Source organism: Hippoglossus stenolepis, chromosome 17 (genome assembly GCF_022539355.2).
Source record: "Hippoglossus stenolepis isolate QCI-W04-F060 chromosome 17, HSTE1.2, whole genome shotgun sequence".
NCBI classification, from domain to species: Eukaryota; Metazoa; Chordata; class Actinopteri; order Pleuronectiformes; family Pleuronectidae; genus Hippoglossus; species Hippoglossus stenolepis.
Genome location: NC_061499.1, coordinates 11,838,450 through 11,862,188, shown reverse-complemented (window position 1 = coordinate 11,862,188; position 23,739 = coordinate 11,838,450). Strand labels below are relative to the sequence as shown.

At 44.1% G+C, this 23,739-nt stretch overlaps 1 protein-coding gene across 1 annotated transcript in view; it reads right to left on the bottom strand.

The window, feature by feature from the left end:
• The window catches only part of ctnnal1 (catenin (cadherin-associated protein), alpha-like 1), a 47,594-nt gene that overhangs the window by 5,918 nt on the left and 17,937 nt on the right, over positions 1-23,739 (bottom strand). The window contains exons 2-13 of the mRNA XM_035182407.2: positions 13,884-14,073; positions 10,430-10,617; positions 9,140-9,259; positions 7,738-7,827; positions 7,309-7,479; positions 5,772-5,972; positions 4,557-4,643; positions 4,095-4,253; positions 3,507-3,599; positions 1,432-1,582; positions 374-411; positions 237-287 (exon numbers count right to left, since the gene is read on the bottom strand). Coding sequence (XP_035038298.1) covers positions 237-287; positions 374-411; positions 1,432-1,582; positions 3,507-3,599; positions 4,095-4,253; positions 4,557-4,643; positions 5,772-5,972; positions 7,309-7,479; positions 7,738-7,827; positions 9,140-9,259; positions 10,430-10,617; positions 13,884-14,073 — 1,539 coding nt within the window. The remainder of the gene's footprint in view (positions 1-236; positions 288-373; positions 412-1,431; positions 1,583-3,506; positions 3,600-4,094; positions 4,254-4,556; positions 4,644-5,771; positions 5,973-7,308; positions 7,480-7,737; positions 7,828-9,139; positions 9,260-10,429; positions 10,618-13,883; positions 14,074-23,739) is intronic.

Sequence of the window (23,739 nt, the reverse complement as noted above, 5' to 3'; positions counted from 1 at the left end):
TCTGTTAACACCCTCAGAACGTCTGAAATCAGCATAATCGCGCATCCTGTGGTGCAGCATGGGAAAACTGCCGGCCGGGCGAAAAAATCGCAGCCTGTTACATTACAAACGCCATCAATTCTTCAGGCGGGTGACACAAGAGTTTCCGGAGATGAAAATACCGCTGTCAGAACAGGGCGCGAGACGTGACGTGATGTATTGTGCTGAAGGCCAGAAGAGTTCACGGTACACGTTACCTCCGCATCCAGCTTGACAGCCTTGGCAGTCTTCAAGTTAGCCAAGTGTTTCTGCGGGGGAGAATGGCGTTAATTGGAGGATTACAAAGCAGTGGATGGTTGTAATTTTTCATGGGGAAGTGTGGTGTGATACTCACCCCGGGTCTGGGAAGTGACAAATAAGGTCTTTTGTCTCCTAGAAGTAGAGAGTTCAAGATCATCATTTAAAAAAATTAAAAATAATGACTTCATGTTTTAATCATCGCTGAATTAATTTAGAATTTTATTATTTCTCCTTGTGTCCTGTGTGTATTCAGATAATTAGTGTGGGCAATTATTGTTATTCAGTAATTATGGTAATAAATCTGTTTTGCTTTTATCATCGTCAACCTTTGACACATTTTTTTTTCATAGAAACACAAACACAGTAAACTCTTCTGTCATGTTCATGGGGGAAGATTAGGAGAAAACAATTAAAGCAAATTCCTCCTCAGTGTCCATATAACATTTGAACAGAGCGTTTTGGCTTCGTGCTGAAACAACAGTGTGATGGATGTGAGCCTTTCACCCGCTGAGCTGCACTTCATAATATTTACTGCACTTTAACGTGAGAGCCACCTTCGTGAGGGCGAAGCACATCTTGAAAATACGCCAGCACAGCTTCTCACTGGCTCAGACTTAGTGTGTGAAAGCCCTTCAACCTCACACTCCCTGACACAAACGTCTGCATGTGGGCAAACGTAACGGTGGGTGCAAATACACACACAGTTACATCGGCTTGAGTGGGTAGGTAAGTGTACCTTCTGTCTGATTCTATGCCTGTGAGTGTTCAAGAGGAGCTGGGCAGGACTTGGACACTTCAGGTAAACTGGCTCAATAGTTAATAGAGTGAAAGTACAGAGGAGGCGTGAATGCACAGTTGTTAAATGGCATTGACAAAATACCTCCCACAGACTGTGATGATTCATTTTGAAAGATCTATTCATGCTGCTTGCTTTGCCTCAACCTGAACCCTCATTAAGGTTATTGAGGTTTTCAGCTGCAAAATTAGTCATCAAGGTGAAATCTTTCAGGGTAAAACGCCATAGACGGCCTGTATTCACCTCCGCTTCTCACTCTTTGCAAAAGACAGTTTCTAGCGCGTGCGTGTCGTCTGTCCTCCAGCCCCGACTCACCCCCAACGCACCCAAGCATCATTAATTGAACAAAAGCGAACCTCGTCTGCCTTCAAAGACGTCATTGATCTCTCTCAGCAGCAGGGCCATGTCACAGAGCTGCGACTCCCAGGCCTCGCAGAACACCTCCAGGTTCTCCTTGGCGATCTTGCTGGACGGGTGGAGGGCCAGCGTCTGGGCTGCCGACATGATCTGAGCCGGAGTGTGAAAGATTGTGACAGGAGAAAGGAGGAATCTTTAAATTGGGTTTGTCTTTAACCAGAGATAAAACATTATGCAGGCAGAAGTAGAAGAGTAACAGCATGAGGTGTAATTTTGGCCTGAAAATGGGAAACTAGGACATCGGCCGTGTTGATTTTCAATCCAATTAGATGCAACTGGAAGCTGCATTTCTTCCCAAGCTCATAAACAGCTCACTTAATACAGGCACTAACACTTGACAACAACTAAACCTCAGTCATTAATACGTCTATTAGCAATGTTAAAAGCTTTGTATCCCTGTTTCCTTGATGAATAGCTTTCTCCTGTCTCTCTGGTCTGTGTGTAATGAGAGGGCTACAGTTCCTTTGAATAATCTTCTTTAATCAACACCAGCAAAGCAAGAAAGTAAAATAGCCGACTTCCCTCTCGTGGGGCTCAGATCAGAGGCTCTATCACATTCACACGCTCATTGCAACCATCACTGTTACACACACAACTGCTCACCATAACACAAAAAGGCAGATAGGAACTAAAATGACCCTGATGAATGAGCAACTTAAATGTTACATTGCTGTGAGTTACGGTCAAATGCTACCTGTTAATAATTAATAAAGACAAAGCTTAACCCTCCATCAAAATATTGCAGGGGAATTATTCCAACTACAAATATACAGTTTCATATGTATTCTATGTTTAGACTTCCCAGCAGTTAAGTTTGTAAACACAGCAGTCATCTTTTTAGTTTATGTTGAGCTTTTCTGGTCTTATCGCCCACTCAAACCAGTTGCACCACAAGTCACATTCCCCCATTTGTATACACATTCATACAGTGCTTCTATACACTGTGCTTTTTCTATCTCCAATTCACGGCTCAGTATCTTGCCCAAGGACAATTCAGCATTCAGGTTGGAGGAAACGGGGATCAAACCCCCGACCTTCTGGTCAGAGGACGACCCGCTCTGTCTCCCGAGACACGGCCATCTGTTATTTTGTGTTTTGCTGAATAAAGGAATCATGGTTGATAACAGAATTGTGGTATGATCATCATATGTGGGGCGGCTGTGGCTCAGGAGGAAGAGTGGGTTTGCGGTGGTTCGATCCCCGGCTCCTCCAGTATGCATTCTGAAGAATCCCTCTGCAACATACTGATCCCCAAAGTGTGTGTGGTAGAAAAAGAGCAGCATATAGTATGAATGAATGAATGTGTGTGTGAATGGGTGAATGTGGCTTGTGTGTGTTAAATAGAAAAGCACTAAATAAACACAGTCAATTTACCACAATGACGCATGCAAGCACACACACACACATTGTACCCCCGCCGTGTAGTATTTAATAGCCAATTACCCTCTGGGCCACCCTCGATTACGTTGAGCAGACAGAGAGATATCACCATCGCCACCCTACACTGCAGAATTATTGATTGATTGACCTTTGAACTTAGGAGCGGAGTCATTACTGCAGAATCATGCGGGGCCTGACATTCGCACCGCAGGACAGGAACATTCTACACTGCTGGATAATTACTGGCATGGATGGTTCCCACAGCGCAAACATAATTAGATGTGGGACAGGGGGACGATGTGGACAGTGCGTTCTCGGCTATTATCTTGAATGGACGGCAGGTGTAGGAGGTAAACAGAGCAGACGTGAGGTAATATGTCTATTTTCTGTGTAGAATATCGCTCGGGTTCCATTTCACTCTCAGACCGCTGCGTGTGACCGTCTCGACTCCGCTGACATGCAATAAAGGTGTTGAATTAAATTAAATTTCATTAAGGTGAATCTGTATGCCTCTCTAGACCTCTCCTCTTTCCCCCTGTTAGCTGGCATTTGCACATCAAGTCAATGGGCCATGACATTAAGACGCACCTGAAACAACAATCCATACGGGAGATGTTCGGAGGTGTAATGTTACCTGTGGACCGATGACATGGAAGGTCTCTTCGGCGTGTACGCAGGTGATCTCCAGAGGCTCGCTCCCAGACACGTGGCACAACAGCCGACAGGTCTGGAGGGAAATAAAGGAGGAAGATTAATAAAAAATAAATCTACTACCTCTACTGCTACACTAATGCTTCAATGTCACCTAAGCTTTTTTTTCATTAATATATATAATCTAGTTTTTTGTTTCTTAGGGCCACTAGCGCAGACACGACAAACCGTGTGCTGCATTTTCCAGCTCGGTATTTGCATAATAGAACCACATGTTGGTTTTCATTTGGTGGAGGATGTGAAGTGTACTCTACATTCTCATTCAGCTCCTGCGCGATGTGCTTGCTTGCATAAAGAAGTGCTTGCGGCATGATGCTGGCAGCACAGGCATTTCAATGTGTTTTCAGCAGCTTTGCAACAAGATGAACACGATTTTTTTCCCCTATTTTGTTCAAGAATGTTAACTTCTATAGGTATGGAGAAAGAAAGAAAAAAAATATCTGCTACTTTTTTTTACCAGCCGAGCACTTCTACAAAGTGGCACCACTGCCTCCCTGCTCCCTCTGCCCACCTCCACCAGCTGCTCCTTCTGCTCGGTGAGCGTGCGGGAGTACTCCGCCACTGTCTCAAGGTTTCCCTCGGCCCCCCCGGCTTTGAGGGCCCGCAGAGGCAACTGCTCTCCGTGAACCTTCAGCAGGTCCGAGGCACGGCCGACGGCCACTTTATGGAGCTGGAGGAGGAGAAGAGGAATCACAGATGAAATTGTAGTATAACGGTAAGGGGGGAGTTACAGAGAGGTATGACTGAGGGTGGATTTTTAGTATACAGAGGAAAAAAGGAATTGGGGCAGAGGTGACGGAGTGACGTGATGAGTTGAGAGAGAAAACAGCAGCAGGTGAGCTGAAGAGTGATGCGGAAAAGAAAAGTGGGGGAAACCAGCTACAGGAGCAGAACAGCGAGTGAGAGACAGCCACATCAGATATCTTGTTTTTTTAACGAAGTCCATGTAGAGCGGAGACGGACTGCCGCTCACCTCACGTCTGAGTTCACCGACGCTCTGGCCTGTTTTCAGGATGGCCACCTCCATGTCCTCCGTGGCCTCTTTGGCGTGGACAGACTGCTGCTCCGGTGGGAAGGAAAAAAGAGGAGGAGAATAGAGCATGAGACACACTCTGGTTTTCTAGTCACACACACACAAACCTAGACAGTTATCTGAAAGATTACGAAAAGGGATTAAAACAACGACTTAAATGGCAAATTAAGTCAGTCTAAATATTATGGTTTTTCACTTTTTTCCCCCCACTAAATATGCCTGATTTTACTTTCTTCAAGAACCATGAATTATTCCCTAGACAATCTGTGAAAATGTCAAAAAACGACATCATCTCGCAATGTTTAGGAAAATAAAACATCCCTGGATCCGCACTAGAATTTTAATGGCTTCTTCTCTGATCCACACCGCATCCTTCCTCCAACTTTTATGGGAATCTGTCATAGTTTCTGTGTAAATCTGCTAACTTAGAGACAAACAAACGAATGCCAAACACAGCAAATCATTGGAATAAAAGCGCAGCAAAAGAACAAATCAAATCAAAACAATGAATAATTGCACATGGAAATTTCTCTGCAATTTCAGAACACTGCAGCGTTCTGGCCTTTTCAAAACCAGCCAATGACCTTCAACTGCAAAGGCTACACGAGGTAACACTGTACAATTATGTGGCAGCAGCGTCTGCCCTGTAACTGAGCACTCCGGGGGGAAAAAAAAAGTTTGCAAGGAGAAACTGCATCATAATGACTTGTGTTTCATAAGTCCATTAGTTCTGAAGGCCAAGGAGATTCTGCTGAATGGTAACAAGACATGAAACACTACGTGATGTTTCTCACTCAGCCAAAAGAGCCTTAGTAAAAAAAATCTGTTATTCAGGTGGGTTATTATGCTCTGTTGTTCAAGGAGGGATGAGTGAAGAGGAAGTGAGCAGGCAAAAGAAATGGCTGAGGGAGCAAGAGAGGGAGGCTTAATGTGTGTGGGTCGGTTTGTATGGGTTTATGTGTGTGTGGGTGTGTGTGTGTGTGTGTGAGTGTGTGTCTTCTTTGCTCAGATGGGTCTTAAGTGCGTCTTATTATCAGACTCTCCTTTCACAGGTGTCTAACAGATGAGGTACCTATAATTATCTCCATACGGTAGCATGTGCTTTTATGAAAATTCCCGTCCAGGTGTGTACGTCTGTGCACGTGCACAACATACCGCCTCAATCCAGGCGTTCATCAGCTGCTGAGTGTCCTGGCGCGCCAGCTGGCACACGCTGAGGATGGCCTGCCGCTGCTCGTGGCTGGTGTAGGCCGAGTCGGTGAAATCCTCCGTCCGCTCCACCAACGCCTCCAGCTGGCTGCCGACGCTCTGGGGTGATGAGGAGTACAGGTTCTCCCGCAGGCACTCCACACTGGACTGCATGAGACGGGTGGGAGAGGAGAGGAGGGAGGAGGGAGGAGGGAGGAGGGAGGAGGGGAGGGGAGGAGGCGAAATGAGTGAAAGAAGGATTTAAACGACGGGGGAGACACACAAGAGCTTTACTAACTAACTAATGTGCTGAGGAGAGAAAGCATAATTTACAATCTCATTATCCCTAAGCACTTGACTTCATTATTAACTAACAAGTAGTGTGGAGTTTGGCTGTCGCCTTAGATTCACCTTGGGCCGTCAAAGGAACTCAAATAGAAATTATAAAATATAAAATCTAATGCATTTTGCCTGAGTAATGGTCTCGGCTTATGTGTCCTTAGATGACATGTTTACATGAGCTTAACCTAACTCTGCCATTAACTGTGATAAAGCCATTTATTAAAAACAATAAGCATCTCCAGTACCTTTCATTATCATACTTTATTCTGTTTTCCTCTCAATGGAAAAAGATATTTTTTTGAACAAATGTTCATTTCTGAGGACAGAGAAGATGTGATGTAGGTTCACTAGGTCTGATCCTTCATGCTGATTGGCTGACTCACATCTGCAGCTTAGTTAGTCTTTCTATTACGCTACATCCACACTACTACATATACGTGTGAAAACACATCAACTCTGTTACAGATACGTCTGGTGTCCACACAGGTTTAAGTTTAGAGCTGTTAAAATGGAGAAGTTTGGAAACGCTGCTGGTCCCAGTTTAGGTTTGCAACTCTGGGGCCGCGTTTGAGTCTGAAACGGCAGAAATGGAGATGTTTGGAAATGATGATGTAGAAAAACTTCTTGCTGTCTGGATCTTTTCAGTCACAACATAGCTTTTGCTGATTCGTCAGGCTCCTATCACATAACGTCCTTCCGGAGGAAAATAAACCAGAATTACATTAACCTCGGATACCAGTGTGGAACGCAACATGGAAATCAATTACAAGCGTTGCTGACATTGTTTTCTTTGCTAACAGCTATTGTGCAGTTAAATTCTAAATTTTTAAATAATACAACTGCTTACATGGAGACAAGCTATTTCTCGTGCATGCCCAGTGTATGTGAGTGGTCACGTGACACGCAGTTTTAGGCGTGTTGGTATGGAAGGGGGTCAAAACTGATAGGGAGCCAAAACGCTTGTGTGGACAAATCGTTTTAGTTCTAACTTGGTTTTATGGATGTAGCCTTAGTCTCATTTGTGCTCCTGTGCAGCTAAAACAAGACTTGCTCAGTGTGATGCCTCGCCCACCATAGGACCATAGCTCCCCTTCCCAGGCCAACGCGTGTCAGTCGAGCCTCATACATCAGCTTCTTCACCAGTGCTTGTTTCTGATCCTACCTTGAAGTCCTTGATGCCGTTGTAGATGCTGGCAGGAAGGATCTTGTTCTCCCCGCAGCTCCGCGCCTCCGTGACTATCTCGATGACCTGCTCCAGGGCGCAGCGCATTCGGTGGAACACTGCGTCTTTGTTGATGCGCGCCGACTCGCAATCTGGGTGCCTCAGGCAAGTCTTCGGAAGGAATTCAATGTGAAATGTCAAAGCTCGTGGCCTCTTCTACTCTATTCAACTTCTCATCATCTTTCATGTTTTTCAACCAGCATTATTCACTGCATTTGTTTTTGTTATGATTGTGTGACTTGGGCTGCAGCGTGTGTGAAAACTTGACATTGAACACACTTGAGAAGGCCTTAAATCTTAAATCTTAAATTAACCAATCCATAACCCTTTCTCCCAGGAGTCCAGTGTTTTGGCGCACCAGCAGTTTACCTTGGAGGCTGTGAGGAGCATCATGGTGCATTTCTCCAGCACCGCTCTGGCTGCTGCCATCCGCGCTTTCTTCTTCTCGTCCTTCAAGTCCTGCCGCACAAACACACACAAGCGCACACACCAGATGGTAATGGGTGGCTTTACTCCAGTTACGGCTTCTTAGAACTCTCAGGGTGTCTGTCCGAGGGACATGAAACATCAAAAGTATTTGATCAATCTCTTTCATGCTGGTATGAAGGGACACAGATTCCTCTCAGAGAGTATTCACACATTAAACCGCCTCGGTTAATTGTAATCTAATCAAAAGCGGAGTTACCAGAATAGGATAGAAGATGTGCATGACTGGCTGCATCCCTCTCCCTGTGTTCCCAACAGAAATAGACGGCTCAAATTAGGTAGATACAGGATTTGGAAAGGCAGCTGAATCAACTCCTCTCCCGGCACTTCTCCATAGATTAAAAAGCTGATGTGATTATCTGTCATTATTTTTGCCTCTGTGCTTGCCTGGCTTTCAATACATGAAGATGGTAGATTTACTAAAAGGGGGAGCATGAGTGGGAGTGAATACAAAAACAACAAGTAAAAAAAAAAAAGAAAACAGGATGGCAAATGAGGAGAGAGAGAGAGCATTAGCTGCAATGTGGAGCGCCGGAAAGAGACGTGATGTGTGTGTCAAAACAGGAGCCCCGGTGAAATTCAGAAGGAGGGATGGTCGATCCTCCCTCCCTGTCTAGATATCGCAGCCGCTGCACTTTACATCAGCTTCTGCAGGCAAAGCGCTTTAGCTGCAGTGGTTGGATGTATGCATCAAAGTGGGATTAGCAGCCTCTGACAGTAAAAAGTTGAGAAGACTGTTTTCCTGAAGATAGGGGCAAAAGTTTTGTTTTGCAAATTTGCTAAAAAAGAATATGTGCTGCCGAGGAAATGGGCCACTGACAGCACAGGTCAGCTCGTATTTACATTGAAATGTGATGTTGACAATCTTCGAGGAATGGTTTTTGACACATGAATTGCAAAAACTAACAGATACAGAGAGAAGTAAGTAACTTTGCAGAAACAAGGGGAGAAACCCTGTCATGCCACTGTTTGATTTCTTTGGGAAGTGTAAATATTTGATGCTTGAATTATTGATTTGTTCTGAGTTCGCTTGCACATTGATAGTGTTCAAGTTCGGTTTCGCAGTCTAATTCCACCACCTGCAGAATATCATATCCATAAAATTACTGCTTGTTAGATGATTTACATCTGCATGAATAAACAAATTACTGTTTGTTCATAAACCACATCATATCCACCTGCAGCCTTTTTGCCAAGTTAGACCACACACACACACACACACACATCTTTGACCCTCTTGACACAGGAAAGCAGAGGAGTTGGCTTTTCTTCTCATGCTACTCACGTTCTGTCTGTCTCCGGTGAGGTGGGCGAACTCCACCATCTCGTTGCCAAACTGGCTGAAAATCTGAACAAATTCCTGGAAGGTGCTGACTCGTTCCAGATGGTCAAGGGTTACCAGGACCTGCGAGGAGCCGGGAGATCAGAGCAGTGCGGTGAACAGCGACATATGGTTTGTGTTCTTCAAGTCCTTTCTGATGTTGCAGGGTTTCAGCAGAAGGTGTAAAACCAGCCAAAAACATACATAAACATGTTTATACTCCAAGAGTGAATCTTTACTTTACGACGGAGCCAAGAACAACATTTATTATACTAAAATATTCATATAGTTCAGTTTTTATTTTAGATTCGTCCTTGAAATATTAAAAGTTTCCTCTCTCAATATTGGAGAAAAACGTTTTTTGCATAGTGTTGCTTTAAAGGCTCAGTGTGATTTAATGTGATGCAATAACATAAGGTGATAACCCTAAAAATAAAACTAGCAGATTTCGTAGTTCCTAACCTGCATTTCAGTTAATAGCAGTCCATGAAGGTGCTAATTTAGCTGCTGGGGGGGGAAGTTAGCTGGCAGCACTAACGCAGCAGCTCCACGCCAGACAAAGAAGAGGAAGAGCTGTAATTGTGTTTGCCAGTAATGGAGAACAGGGGGCTGCTGACTGCCTGTCCAAACGAGGCTAACCAGTCATTATTAGGTCCCCTGTTTCCATTCTTGGCTCAGTCTCCAGCAACATCCATATCACAGTCAGAGTCTGGCTAAGAGCATCCGCAGGTACGATGGCGAGGGAGAGAGGTGGAGGGAGGGAGGGAGGGAGAGAGAGAGAGAGAGAGAGAGAGAGAGAGAGAGAGAGAGAGAGAGAGAGAGAGAGAGAGAGGGACGTTCTCTGGCTGTGTTTTTTCGTTGCTGCTTTCCTTCAATTACCTCCAGAGTGCTCTCTCAAAGAGCCAGTGCTTATCTATTAGGGAATAAAGGACTGGGAGTGGGGTTTGCAAAGGTGTGTGGGTTCGTGTGTGCACTACTAGGTGTGTGCAGGGGCTACATCCCTGCTACTACATCAACTCTGCTATGGATACGCCTGGCGTCCACACAACCCTGGATTTTTAGAGCAGCTATAATGGAGACATTGGAAACGCTGCTGGCCCCGATTGAGTGTGAAAACACCAGGACAGCAATTTAGTCCGGATGGGCTGAAACGGAGCCAGAACACTCGTGTGGGCAGAGATCACTTTAGTTTGAAAAAGAGAATTCATGCATAATCCTTAAAGTCGGCACCAGTCCTACATTTGCATGTCTCACCTTGTTCCGTGACGTGATTATCTGTTTGATAACGATGCGATCAGCTAACACCAGCACTTTAGTGACTGAAGAGAGGAGCAAGCGTGCAGCTTTCACCATCCCTGTCCTATCGCTGAACACGGTGACACATCCGTCTGACTGGGTGGGCAACACCGATCCCACGTCTGTCAGCTGGGCTATGGCATCACCTGAAAAGAGGGGAGATAAGGATACAGTGTTGCTGAGCAATGGTTTTCGTGGTCGCGTTATATATATAGAGAGAGAGAGAAAAGAAAAATCAGCCAGATGAGATCAGTCTGCAGAAGAGGCTTGTTTCTCAGCTTGCTGAATAAACAAATAGGTGTGAGCAGGTGAGAGGGAGATGGTGCAGTTTGGGGAGAACCTATAAGTTCAGTTTGAAAAGTGGAAAATTACTTTTGGTTTGAGACTTTCCGGTTAAACCACAAGACAATTCAGAAAGAGTCTTCTCCCAGTTAGGGATGCGGTGCCAGAACATGCTGGAGGTTACATATCTCATCTGGCCTGGGAGTGCCTCGGGATGCCCCAGCAAGAGCTGCAGGATGTGTCTGGGCAGAAAGACCTCCAGGCTACTTTGCTTTGCCTGCTGCCTCTGAGATGTGGAGGCAGAAAATGGTAAGGACTGGGTGGTCAAGAGGATTTTCTAACTTTGCTCTTTATTATAGTTCAGACTCCAGAATACACTCTGGCACAATGTTCTTCCATTCTGCCACTCTTCACCTCTGGGAGAACACACTGTCCTGGACGGAATGAAACAGTCCTATATTCAGCACAGTGGTATGACAGTTATGCAAACCTGACCCAAACACTGCTGGCATGCTATCTGGGTGGTGTGAGCCGCTTTTAAAGGGGGCGCACAACTTAGACAAACATGCCAGACACAATTGGCAAACACAGTTGAGCAAACTCATACATATAAGGAATATGCAAATGAAAAAGTCTCCCTCTAAAGAGGGGAAGAATGCAAAGTCCTTTTTAGGCTGAAAATCCATCACAAGAAGAGTCCCTATCAAGAGGAAAATGTCAGGAGTTGAGAGCGCAAGAGAGAGAAATCTCAGAATAGAGCTCAGAAGGCCAGGGGGGACGGGGAGATGGGTCTCTATCGGGTCAGGCAGCCCGGCTGTCTGTTTGGTTTGGCTGGTCCTTTAAAAGAAGCAGCGCCGGCGAACTGATTGCATCCGACAGGCTGCTTTTCGGTGCCAGCTCTGCTAAACAGTTAAAAACACACACCCCCCCCACCCAACCACCCCCATGACACTGGCAGGGTGGAAAGCACAGGCCTGACCCATGCTCAACCCTGGCCAATACCCGCCACCGACCCTTATGAATCGTATGGTGCACGGATTTTCTTAACCTTAAAAAAAAACAAGAAATCCCACTGGTCCCTTAGTTACTGTCCACATGTCAGGACCTCTGTGTCATTTATAAAAAACTGTTTTGCTTCTAAATGGAAAATCGTGTATCAGTTGAGATGAATTAGACTTTTTCTGTACTCGAGAGAAACCAATCCCTGATGTATTGGTAAATCCCTTACAGGACATTTATTTAGCTATTTACGGAATGTGTAATCCACATGTTCATCAGCATCTAAACACTCACATACTGCATCTGCTATGGGTTCATCTTGTTCCTGATCACCGTCCCTGGCATTGTGAATCTTTCTGAGCGAGAAACAGAGAGTGATGCGGAAAGCACGCGAATGTGAGAGTGACACCGAGAGGCTGACTGAAAGAGACAGAGACAGAGATCCAACACAGATTGCCTTCACTGACCTGCCTCATTGGATCTCTGCACTGCTCCGATGATGGGTAGCATCTAATTAAACTAGTGCTCTCAGCCTCCCTTTATTTCATTCATTATAGCGCACAAGGCCGAAGCCTGCCTGATTAAACTCTCCCTGTAGCTAAGTATTAGAGAAAATGTCAATCCTTCGCTAACTAGCCCCTCTCTCTCCCGGAGATTTAAAAGAATCTAAAAAGGACTTTCTCTTTTATCCCTCAAGATGTCTCCATAATTTCTTTTTTAAATGGACAGAGATGACACCCAAAAAGTTATTGAAAAAATAAATCAGGAGACAGTTTCTGTCGGGAGAAGTGCAAGAGAAAACTGTGAAAAGACCTCTCGAGGAGGAAAAGTGAGAGGTGGAATAAATTAGTCACAGTGGGCAACACAGACAAACACACATATACTCCACTTGGCCTGACATATGCACACACAGGCACATTTTCTCATCGGTCCATTCCCCTCCTCCTCCTCCCACCAGCACTCTCTTTGTCCGGGTTTTAGCCGTCTTTACAAATTAGCACTGTGCAAGGATTAAACGCTTTGCTACACAAACTGGTTCCCCCACCACACAAACCTATTATCACAGTGTTGTGTCTAAATTCTTATCCGGAGTGATATTGTTTCCGGGCTGCTCTGGAGAAGGCTAAATTGTTTTTGCCTGATACGAACTAATTTGCCGAGATACAAAGAAGAGTTTTCGCCCCCGAGCAAGCGGTTGCAATGATCTGCAAAAAGAAAGTTAAGATGGACAGGAGGACACACGGGTGACGATCTGTGCCTTGAGTGTTTGTTTGAAAGACATCTGAACAGAAAAAGAAACACGTATTTGACAAAGCCCTCACCTCCTCTACCTCAGGTTCAGAAAAACCTGACAGTCATCCCTGAAACAGTGAACCACACTTTCTTGTTTCCTCACCCTGGTTGTCACTGTTTACCTCGCCCCTGAAACTCTCTGTACGTCTTTCTCTCGCTCAGTTTCTACCCTGGATTTATTCCTCTTTGCATAACACAGACGCAATATATGAGGCGGTGCATATTAGGAAAACTAAAGCTCCTTCAATTTTGCCAAAAGCCTGGTGCATAAAGTCTCCACGAACCTTTCTATCAGAATTTATTATGCAGTGCTTTCCAACTCAGTGCGGACACATTAATTCCCCTCATTCTACACGGCACCCTTGGGTGAAGAAGCTGTGTTCTTTTTTTGCAGCCTGTACTTCCAACCTAATAACAACAATGTCTTTAGAGCACTCCTGAGGTCCCCTGGTGTAATACAGCTTGACAACCGGGCTGTCCAGACTAATCGAAGTTTGCTCAAATTTGATAACACCGTGAAGCCTAAAGGTGAAGTCCCACGCTTTATGAAACTGTCACAGTTTGTCGGAACAAAAAAAGCACAGATGAGGGGACAATAACTTAAATCCTAGTGATCAACCGGCTTTAATTCCCTCTGTGGCAAGTTCTGGACGTCATAAAGCCGCAGAACGCTCCGGATGCAGTGTGAAGAAGCCTTGAGGATGATGAGCTCTCACAGACTTTTGCAGCATAAAATCACAAAATAAGAGCCACCGGGAAAACACTTGACAGTGTGTTAAAAATGCTGCAGTTCAGTAAAATGTCAAGTACGTAATGCGATCAAGGCAAAGTAACATACCTGCTCTGCGCGCCTCGAAGCAGGCTTGACCCATCTCATCCTTCAGCTCCTGGTTCTCGCCGGCGATGGCTTCCCCGACAGCAACAAAGCGTCCCACAGCCACGCTCACTGCCTGGCCCACCCTGTGTATGGCTGCCAGGGTGCGCTCAGACTTCTTTGGCTTGTCTTTATGGTTGATCAGAGTTGTGATCTGCAGGAATGTGAGAAAAGAAGCAATGGGGCACGCAGGGCGTTATTTATGTCTGAGGAAAATAACTCATAACTCATTATTTGGACTTTTTAAAAATGACACTCAGTGAATCACAAAACAGCAGCATTGACCTTTTTTTGAAACTCAAAAATAAAAACCTATTTTACTGATGTGGCTCACTGAAAATGTACAAGTGGGTTTCCAAAAATGGAATCTGATAACAATGCTATAAGGCCATACATAAATGCACACTGTGCTATTATTCTGTTATAATGATTTTTTTTTTGGGGGGGGGGCTTTAATTAGCCTTTTTCTGCATGAAACAATCCAAATAAAATAATGATATCCAGTTCACAATGACATGAAACAGAAAAAAGAGCAGATCCACACGTTTATGAGGCTGGAACAAGACAATATTTGGCATTCTTGTTTGGTAAACAATTGATTGGTTCTCATAGGCTCGGTTAGAATTTCCCACAGGGAGTAAGAAGCATCTCTGGTATTCTCTGCTGCATGGTTAAGTCACGTGTCCATTGATTGCTCTGAGCCTGGAGGCAAGATAAACAAATATAAAAGTTGCCTAGTTGCCAAACTAAAATCATGACTCCTTGCACAACACTGAAAATATGCTGTTATTCCTCTAAAGAACATCCCCGATAAGGAAGCACAGTGAGTCTGGAGCGTGCACTCCATTTGCTTATCTGAAGAAGAGAAGGGTTTCCTGCCAGTGCAGCGACAGGTGGAGATAACATTTAGGGAGATGTAGAGCATGTGAGTAACCTGCAGTGTGTCAGACAGAGAGAGAGAGAGCACGTCCCCGACACAGACAGCCACCCAACATCACTCACACAATATATTTCTGAATAATCATGTGGAAGAGCAGCGAGAGACGCAGCAGATGGGAGAAGTCGTTCATGTCATGTGTGACTTACTGTTTATGTGAGAGTCCACCGCTGTGTACACAGAAACACACTCAGGTGGGGCTTCTCAGTGGTAATTGAAAGTATCAATTATGTATGGATGAGCCAATTATCATCAATTATTTATGGATTTTGCCTCTGTGTGTGTGTGTGTGTGTGTATCTGGGACAGCGGCGGATTGTTTTACAGCTGTGGGCTTCAGATGGCGGCGTGAAAATTATTATATTTTAGTGTTTTTATCTTTGCTACTGTTATTATTGATCACACCACTACCTTTTTAGTATTGCCATAATTATCAACTAGTTTGACTGTGTTTAAAAAGAGCAGTTACACAACTCCCCCTGTCTCCTTATCCTCACTCTCCTCTCTCCCCCATTTCTCTCCTTTCAACCCGACTGGTGGCGGCAGATGGTCGCCCACCCTGCGTGCGAGGTTTAATCCTGGTAAAAGGGAGTTTTTCCTCCCCACTGTTACCGAGTGCTTGCTCATTGTGGGATTTTCTCAAAGTAAAGTGTCTTGAGATAAATGTATGTTGTTAAAAAAAGAAATGCTACAGCTTGAATTAGTCCTCCAACTTCTTAAGACATGAACCACATTAAAACAGTACATCCGCCTCGCCAAAGGTTTCATCAAGTATCTCTAGATTGCCTTGCCTTGAAAAAGAAAAGCCTTGTTCGGCAATAATTCCGCAAAATGTATATTGTGACAGTAAAATGTTGTCTCCCTCTCACTATGACAACTGTTTTCTCTAATGCACTGAAATAAGTTATAAAGGCTTTTTCCTGCTCTCCATTCTCCGGCAGACTATTGTTCTGCAGCAGCACCATGATGACCTGAAAGTGCTCATTGTTTTGCTCCGTCACTCGTCACTTAATGTTTCGCTCGGTCTTCATTATCTTAGTATGAGAGCTTCCCTTCCTGCCAGCTCGCTCCTTTTCACCGACTCATCCCCACAGAGGAGGAGGATACTGCTCAGAAAAGACAGGCGCAGGCTGATTGGACATTATGTGGTCGAACAGAAGGGATGAGGGCGCTCTGAAACATGATTCAACCCCAAGTCACAAATGGACTGCAAAGCGTCAGGTGTATGGTTACACAGCAAACCGCAGTAAAACTCCCAAAGGTTATTAAAACCATTTCAAATTGTATTTGCATTGTATGTTTATTGTGATGAAAAACACTGGGTAAATACAGTCTGCTGTCAATCAATGTTAGGAACAGTGTCTGAGATGCAGCTGATCTCAAAGCCAGCCCACATCAGCTGACGGCTCAGCTGACTCCCTTCCACACTTTCAGGCAAAGCTCAGACAAGGCGCCTTATTTATTTTATCCTCTGTAAGCCATTTTGCAACCCAGCTCCACCCTTTTTCATGCTGCGCTTGATTTATTCAGTGTCATTTCTGTTGTCATTGTTCTGTTCCCTTTGGGGGTCTTGCTGCCGCTCTCCCTGTCTTAATCTTTCCATGTAGGCAAATGGAAGGAGGGAGAGTCTAAGGCTTTCAGGCTTTCCACGTATATGCAAGTGGAAGGGCAGTGAGGTCAGAACAGAGCCATTCCACCAAACGTAACTCATGCAGAGGCAAATTAAGTTGATTTGACAAAAGTGGTCCTGACTGAAATACGTATAAATTATACATTCATGTTTTTAAACTCTAATATAAGCATCAGCTCCCATTTAAAATCTGGTGAAATTGGTTGTAATGGTGTTAGAGTGCGAGAAACACTATAGTCGAGACGTTGTTACCTTTGTGTGTGTGTGTGTGTGTGTGTGTGTGTGTGTGTGTGTGTGTGTGGGTGTGTGGGTGTGTGTGTGTGTGTGTGTGATAGAGAGAGAATGGATGAGCGAGTGAGAGAATAACAATAATATTGTAAGAGTGGGGGTTAAGATTGCCCGTTAAGTGTGTGTGCGTGTGTGTAGTTAGCGTAGTTATACACACACCAGCCCCTCTGAAGCAGACGTCAAGAGGAAAAGAGGAAGAGAAAGTGACGAGTGGACAAGAGGGAAACAGAAGAGGGTCAAAAGTGACACCAACAGAAAACCTAATTACACATCTTCCTGTGTGAAAAAGACTCCTACACTGCAACAGCTGAGGAGGCTGAGGTTAGTTTAACAAGTTTAGGACAGTGTGTCTGTGAAAGATAAACAGAGAGAGAGGGGGGTGGGGAAGAGAGGTCAGAGAATAACCACTGCCTGGGATTTCCTTCATGAGAGATCAGTGGGTGGGAACATTTGCTGGGCTGTGCAAACAGGAACAGAGCAGGGTGGAGAGAACATAATATTGATACAGTGCCATCGCATGAGACAGGACTTTGTGTTTGTGTGTATCAACGAAACTTGTGTCAGCCTCATTATACAGACACAATGGAAACTGCACATTCATTCTACAATTGTCAGTGAATCACAGATTTTAAGTTAAGTTTTACCAAAACATTATATTTCTACAAACCCCTTTTTTTATTTAAAAAAAGTTACATGTGGAGTTTGACCACTAGTACCATGTAGGAATGTTTGTGTTATCAATGATTTACTGAATCTAAACTTACGAGAAAACTATAAAAGCAAAAAAGGCCAAACTTCACATATGTTTAATGCCGTCAACACAACAATAGCTATACAAGAAGTTTGCCTAAGTAACAATAATAATACTAATACATTTTATTTATATAGAGCTTTTGCTATTCTCAAAGACACTTTACGGGTAAAAAAACAGAGAAAGTAAATAAAAGTAAGTAACTAAAATGTAAAATACACATCATAATCACATGGAAATATGAAATAAACAAAAAAAAAAGTGGAGAATAGTGTTTGAAACAAGATGTATTGAATCACTGAATGTGGAAACCAGGCTGCCAACTTTCAGTTTCAGTTCTTCTATATGGACACAAAGTCCAAAGAGTTTCAATTCCCAGCTTAGCTGTATATTTTCTAATATTTTGCTGCAGGTTACTCATTCTCTCTGTTCAACAAACCCCTCTCTCCATAACATGCTGCTGTGCTCTGGTGCACACCGGCGGTGGTTGAATGCCAATGAGCATTACCAGCCAAACAGCATCGAGCTCAGAGCCTCCAGAAGCCACAGAGGATTTATACGTGACATGAAATCCGTGAAACGAGCACAAATGTGGCTTTGGATGCAAAGTCGGCCTCCAACTGGTTTGTCACTTCAAGCTGAATGCTTCCACCACCTTAATAAAACTTTACGCTCTTGACTTGGCCACAGAAACAATTTAATGTGCCTTCTAGTGTGATGAATGTTGGAGGCATTGTGGGAATAAACATGGCAGTATATTATTGTTAAGTGGCCCATTTGTCGTTTACTGCTTTGAAAAATTTATCACATGATCTGACATGATTGAGAGGAAAACCCTGCTTCTTCACAGTGGATGAGTCTCTCAGAGCTGCTCTGCCTTCCATCTCCCTCTTGTTACCTTCTCCCCCGGAACCCAACCAGTCGACCAAACCATTCACCTCTCATCTCTTTGTTCTCCATAATTAGGAGGACGATCACAATACCATAAAAACCACATCAACGGCCCACACTGAGCAACACAATGCACTAACAGAGCCCACCCATTGGGGAGCAGGAAATCTACACTAACACCTCAAGGACACAGTGACCGACCATAAATCAGCGGGTAACAAAAGCTGGAAACATTTGTGGCCGCCTCCCATGGCTACTGATTGAGTCTCACTGAATGGCAACGCTGGGAGAAAGTTTGCTATTATCAGTCACTTTCTTTCTGCCTGTTTTAATTTCTTTTCATGTATATTCCAATGGCAAATTTGTGCCATTCATTTGTTCAGATCTTAACGAGGCCAGAGACGTATACAAGTGAGTGTGATGAGCTCATCCTTGAGGCCAGAGGGGGCTTCTATTTAACACACCTTGTAAACATTCAGCACGATAATTGCTTGGTTGGCGATTTAATGTTGCCCTGGCTTATTTGTCTAATTTATATCTCACTCTTCTTCCTTTTAAGCATGAATTGGTCTGCTGGCGAGAGGAACAACTCAAACCGAACTTAGACTGAATCGATATTTTAGATTAGAAACAGAACCCAACCAAAGGAACTCATCATTCATCCATTACAAGGCAGCAACAAGGATTTCCATGTAAACCATCCATCTATCGTGACAGCACAGCTCATTTCTGTCTCATTTCTGTCTATCCCATGTGTGTGTGTGTGTGTGTGTGTGTGTGTGTGTGTGTGTGTGTGTGTGTGTGTGTGTGTGTGTGTGTGTGCAGACTTAAGTATTTACTTTGCTGCAGTCCTGCTGTATGAATGTGTTTGAATAAATGTTTTGTGTATGGGGCAGGAAATAATTGGATAGTGTGGAGAAACGGCTACAAGGCAGAGAAAAACTAAAAAGGGAGGTTTAACTTTGGTCGTTTTTTCTTGCTGATAAGATAAAACTGTCACAATAATTTTGCGTATTCTCCAGTATATCCCCAGTAACTCTACGAGCCTCCCGTTTCCTTGCACCTCACGTTGTCGTTTTCATTGCACACATTCTACAGCGCAGGGATCACTTTGTGAAAACAAACAGGGAAAAAGAAAAACTTCCACTTCTCATTCCAGTCCGTCACCAGTGTGGGATCATTGTTACAGGGAGAAGAAAGATAATCTGGATGTTTGTCTTCTCCATGGGTGTTTCTCCTGGAGGTTTCCAGACAATATTTTTGTCCTGCAGAGTGTCTGAACTGTGGTGCCCTTGAAAAAAGCAGAGTTTCTATTTGGCCTTTATTGATGTAAGGGCGAGATGCGGCTCGCTGTTGGCTTGGGGACCAGGAGGAGAAAAAAAATATAAGAGGAAAGGGATGAAAGTAGTACTGAACATGCACTTTAATGGGAGAGCAAATTCCTTATGAATTGGCCTGATCAGACGGGTTTTTGATGCGGTGCCGGTCAACAGCCAGACTGGAGACGCGAGACAAGGAGATGAAAAGAGATATGAGGGAGTTGGGAGGAGAGCAGTTGCAGAAGGATGAGGAGAAAAGGGACATCAGCTTATCCTGTCTTGTTTCTTTCTCACTGTGTATCTGGTGTCATCCCTCTTTTTCCTTCCCTAGTGACTTCCGTCTCCTGCCTTCATCCACCTCTCTTCTTGAAGGTTTCTCTGTGCACTAAATGATTTGAGTTTGTCTGTAAGACAGTACAGCTGAGCAGAGTGTGGTAAGTGTGTGTGGAGAGAGAAGACAGAACGACAGAAGGATATAAAGTGATAGAGGAAGTGAGTCTTATCGGTACAGAGAGACTTTGCTTGTAACGAACTGGTGGGGGTCACACAGAAAGCACCAATATCACACTCCTCTAAATCTAATCCTGAGACAAACTGACCTCAGATCAGTGTGATTTGAGGGCCTGCAAAAGCTCCGCAAACCACTGATAGGAGCCCAAAGTCCTGACATTTAAAAGCTGCATCCAACTAGTGAACTCCAAGTTCTATCTCCCTCTTTCCTGCGTGCGTACGCTAACTTCAGACCCACCCACACTAACACACACACAAACAGCAAATTTCCCACGGACAAAGGTGGAGAGTGCAGTGAATTGGCAGCGGTAGTAGTTGCCGCTGTGAACTGATTGAACACAGATGGTTTTACGCGGCAAGGCAGATAATTCCAGAGAAAGGATAGTTGAACCGGTGAGTGCCTATACAGCCACAGGATGAGTCGGATAATAGCAACTGATTTCCAAAGAAAAGAAGCAGAGGGGGGAGAGGGGCACAACGCACAGAGCAGGTGATGGATGTGGGAAGAGGCCAACTGACAGGCAAGCTGGCGGCCATGCAGCGGAGCCAACAAACAGATCTGCATTCTTGTGTATTTATGCCTGAAGGGAAGCATCTCCATGTACTTTCCATCCAGGCCTTTTATTGAACTTTGCTGTTGCATGAGAACGTTGCTTTTTCCTCTTCTTTGCCACAATTATTGCAGCATTAATTGGATATCAATTCACTATAATTGCTTTCAATGGTAATGTGTTAGGTTAAACTCGTGTTTTTTATCCCACTGAGTCAGGTGGGATAAGAACAAAATCCTATTATTATTAGTTCTTACATAATTTATAATCCCCACAAAGTATGGCAAAACTGAACTCATTACCACACAAGAGCTGTAAAGCTTATTATTTCAACTAATAATTTAATATCATTATGTTTAATAAATCATTAAACGATACCATTGCCTGTTGTACTGAATTATTCATATTTTAAATTGCCTGAAGGTTCACCTGCTTGTTAGTTAATATTTCTTTCCTGTATCCTCGGGACATTTTCTCATCTAACTCTAAGCAGGGGAGCAAATAAGTGTCAAGCTATTGTTTTAAAAAAAAGCATTTTGTATCCGTGTAATGCTCTGAGTCACTACAGACACAATGAACATTGGGTGGGTGAGACGGAGGGTGGAATGTGACAAAGGTTACACAGATCAAGAGACGAGCACATGACACAAACCTTAGCCCACTCGCTCATGTACGCCAACAGACGTGCAGCCAGTGAGACAGAAGGGCAGGAGGACACTGATAGAGGTAGACAGAGAGAAGTGGGGGTGTGCAAAGCAGGCTCTTGGGCTCACGGACACACACAGACAAACAGAGAGAGGGGCTAGTAGACTGTAAAGACAACCTGAACAATATACCGGCTATAGCAGATGCATGCGTTTGGATGTTAAACCAGATTGTACCTCGTTGGAAAAGGGCACTGTTTGGCCTTCGAGCCTTGGCTCAGCGATCGGCGATGACATTTGAATATTGTGGACAGGCAGGTTCAATCCACGGCATACACCGGAGAGGAAGGTTATCACAGAGGAATAATAACTAGGTTGCTATAACCAACTACTCAATCGGGACTTGTGACTCTGAATGACAGATACAGAGTTTCTTACAGATGCACAGTCAAGGCCTTTTTACAAAGAGGTGAAAGAAATAACAGCGGAATAATAATCAATAGCAGCACAATGATTACTTGTGTAACAATTACGGTGCTGAAACGAGTCAGTTTCTGTGGGTAACCTCCAAAAGGTTGGGTGAAAAATATGTTCATATAAAAAGCCTCTGACCCTTTGACCCCTTCAATTGTGCTCAAATAACTTTCACTACTGACAGCAAACATCAAAATGGATCACAATAACACAATCATTTCCAAGGGTGGATTCGCTTTTGATAGTCACAAGCTCAGCACGTCATTGTTGGGGAAACACGTTGACAGCTGCAGGAGCACAGGTGCTGCGACAATAAAATCTTTGCAAGGACACAACTGGAGGACAAGGAGGTCATAACCCATTGCATGTGAGTGACTGTGTAGAGTGCGTGTGTAATCACGGGTGACGGGTTGGGTCGTGGGACATATGCTAACGGTCTTGATTTGACTTGGAGAGAATTGCGGGTAACAGGTAGAGTCCGGTACGGGGCTTTGCGGGTTGCAGGTCTGCAAAAATGGACTCTGCTGTGTAGCGTTAGAAATATTTTGATACTAGTGCCAGTACAATCCTTTCAAATACAAAGTTTGGAGAAAGATTGATGTTTTCCTTAAACTTTGATTTATTTATCAAAAGAATAAGTACTTTCTTCAAAGATGAACACAAGAAGCCTCCTAACACCATTCCTTACGTTAAAAAAAGTCTAAAGCTGAATGAGCTTTGTTGGGTTTTTTTTGTGCATTTTTATTTATATTATTTTTATTAGTATTGATGTACAACCCTACAGCTTATGCATGGTTTACACATTTCCTTGCTCAAAAACACAGTTACATGCCCCGTACGAGTGGTCACTTTTCTTCCACTGAACATTTTTTACTTCTTTTTTAAGGCCCTCATGTTGGGGGCATGATGAAATATGTCCTCATTATCAGTATAAACAATCACTACTTCCTCCACTTTCGTGCTAAAGAGAGAGAGACCACACATGTGCACTGCTAGTATTTTAGCAGATACAGTATTGTGGTCCTGGGCTCTGTTCCAAAATGTTATTCTAAGCCATGACTACGAGGCAAAGTATTAATACAGTGGTGTTTTAATAGAAAACATTCCACTGCCTACAAGAGTAAAAGAAATTGTGTTAAAGTAAGAATGTTGGAATGGAGACTTTTAACTCTGAAGTACCTTTTTACCTCTTTATTATACCACTGACTGCTTTAGAAACATGCTCATTGTGTGTTACATGGGAGGTTGGAGGCTGACATTTGAAAATTAAGGTAAATATAACGCTGGTTAAAACAAGCTCCTTGCCCCTCTGACAACTGTGGCATGCCAAGGCCTTGGTGTCTGCATAGTTACACAGTGCTAGGGTAGAGAAAAGACAGCCACACACACACACACACACACACACACACACACACACACACACACACACACACACACACACACACACACACACACACACACACACACACACACACACACACACACACACACACACACACACACACACACACACACACACACACACACACACACAGATTGCATTCAACAGAGCACAATACCTCTTTTCATTCCTTCTTGCAAACGTAACTCTCTGAATAGTAGGTGGGAGGGAGACAGAGAGAGACAGACAGAGGGAGACAAAGGGGAAAGTCAGGGAGGGGTCGACCAAGGAGTGGAGAGTTGGAGAGCCCTCAACACAACGTGACTGCTGGGTCAAACTCCCTCTGGCTGTCTCAGCTGTTCACCTGCCCCAGCTCCGTTCTACCTGGGGAAGCGTATACCCCGGGGGTCAGCATGAGGTGCATGCTCCAAACAGCATTAAGCTC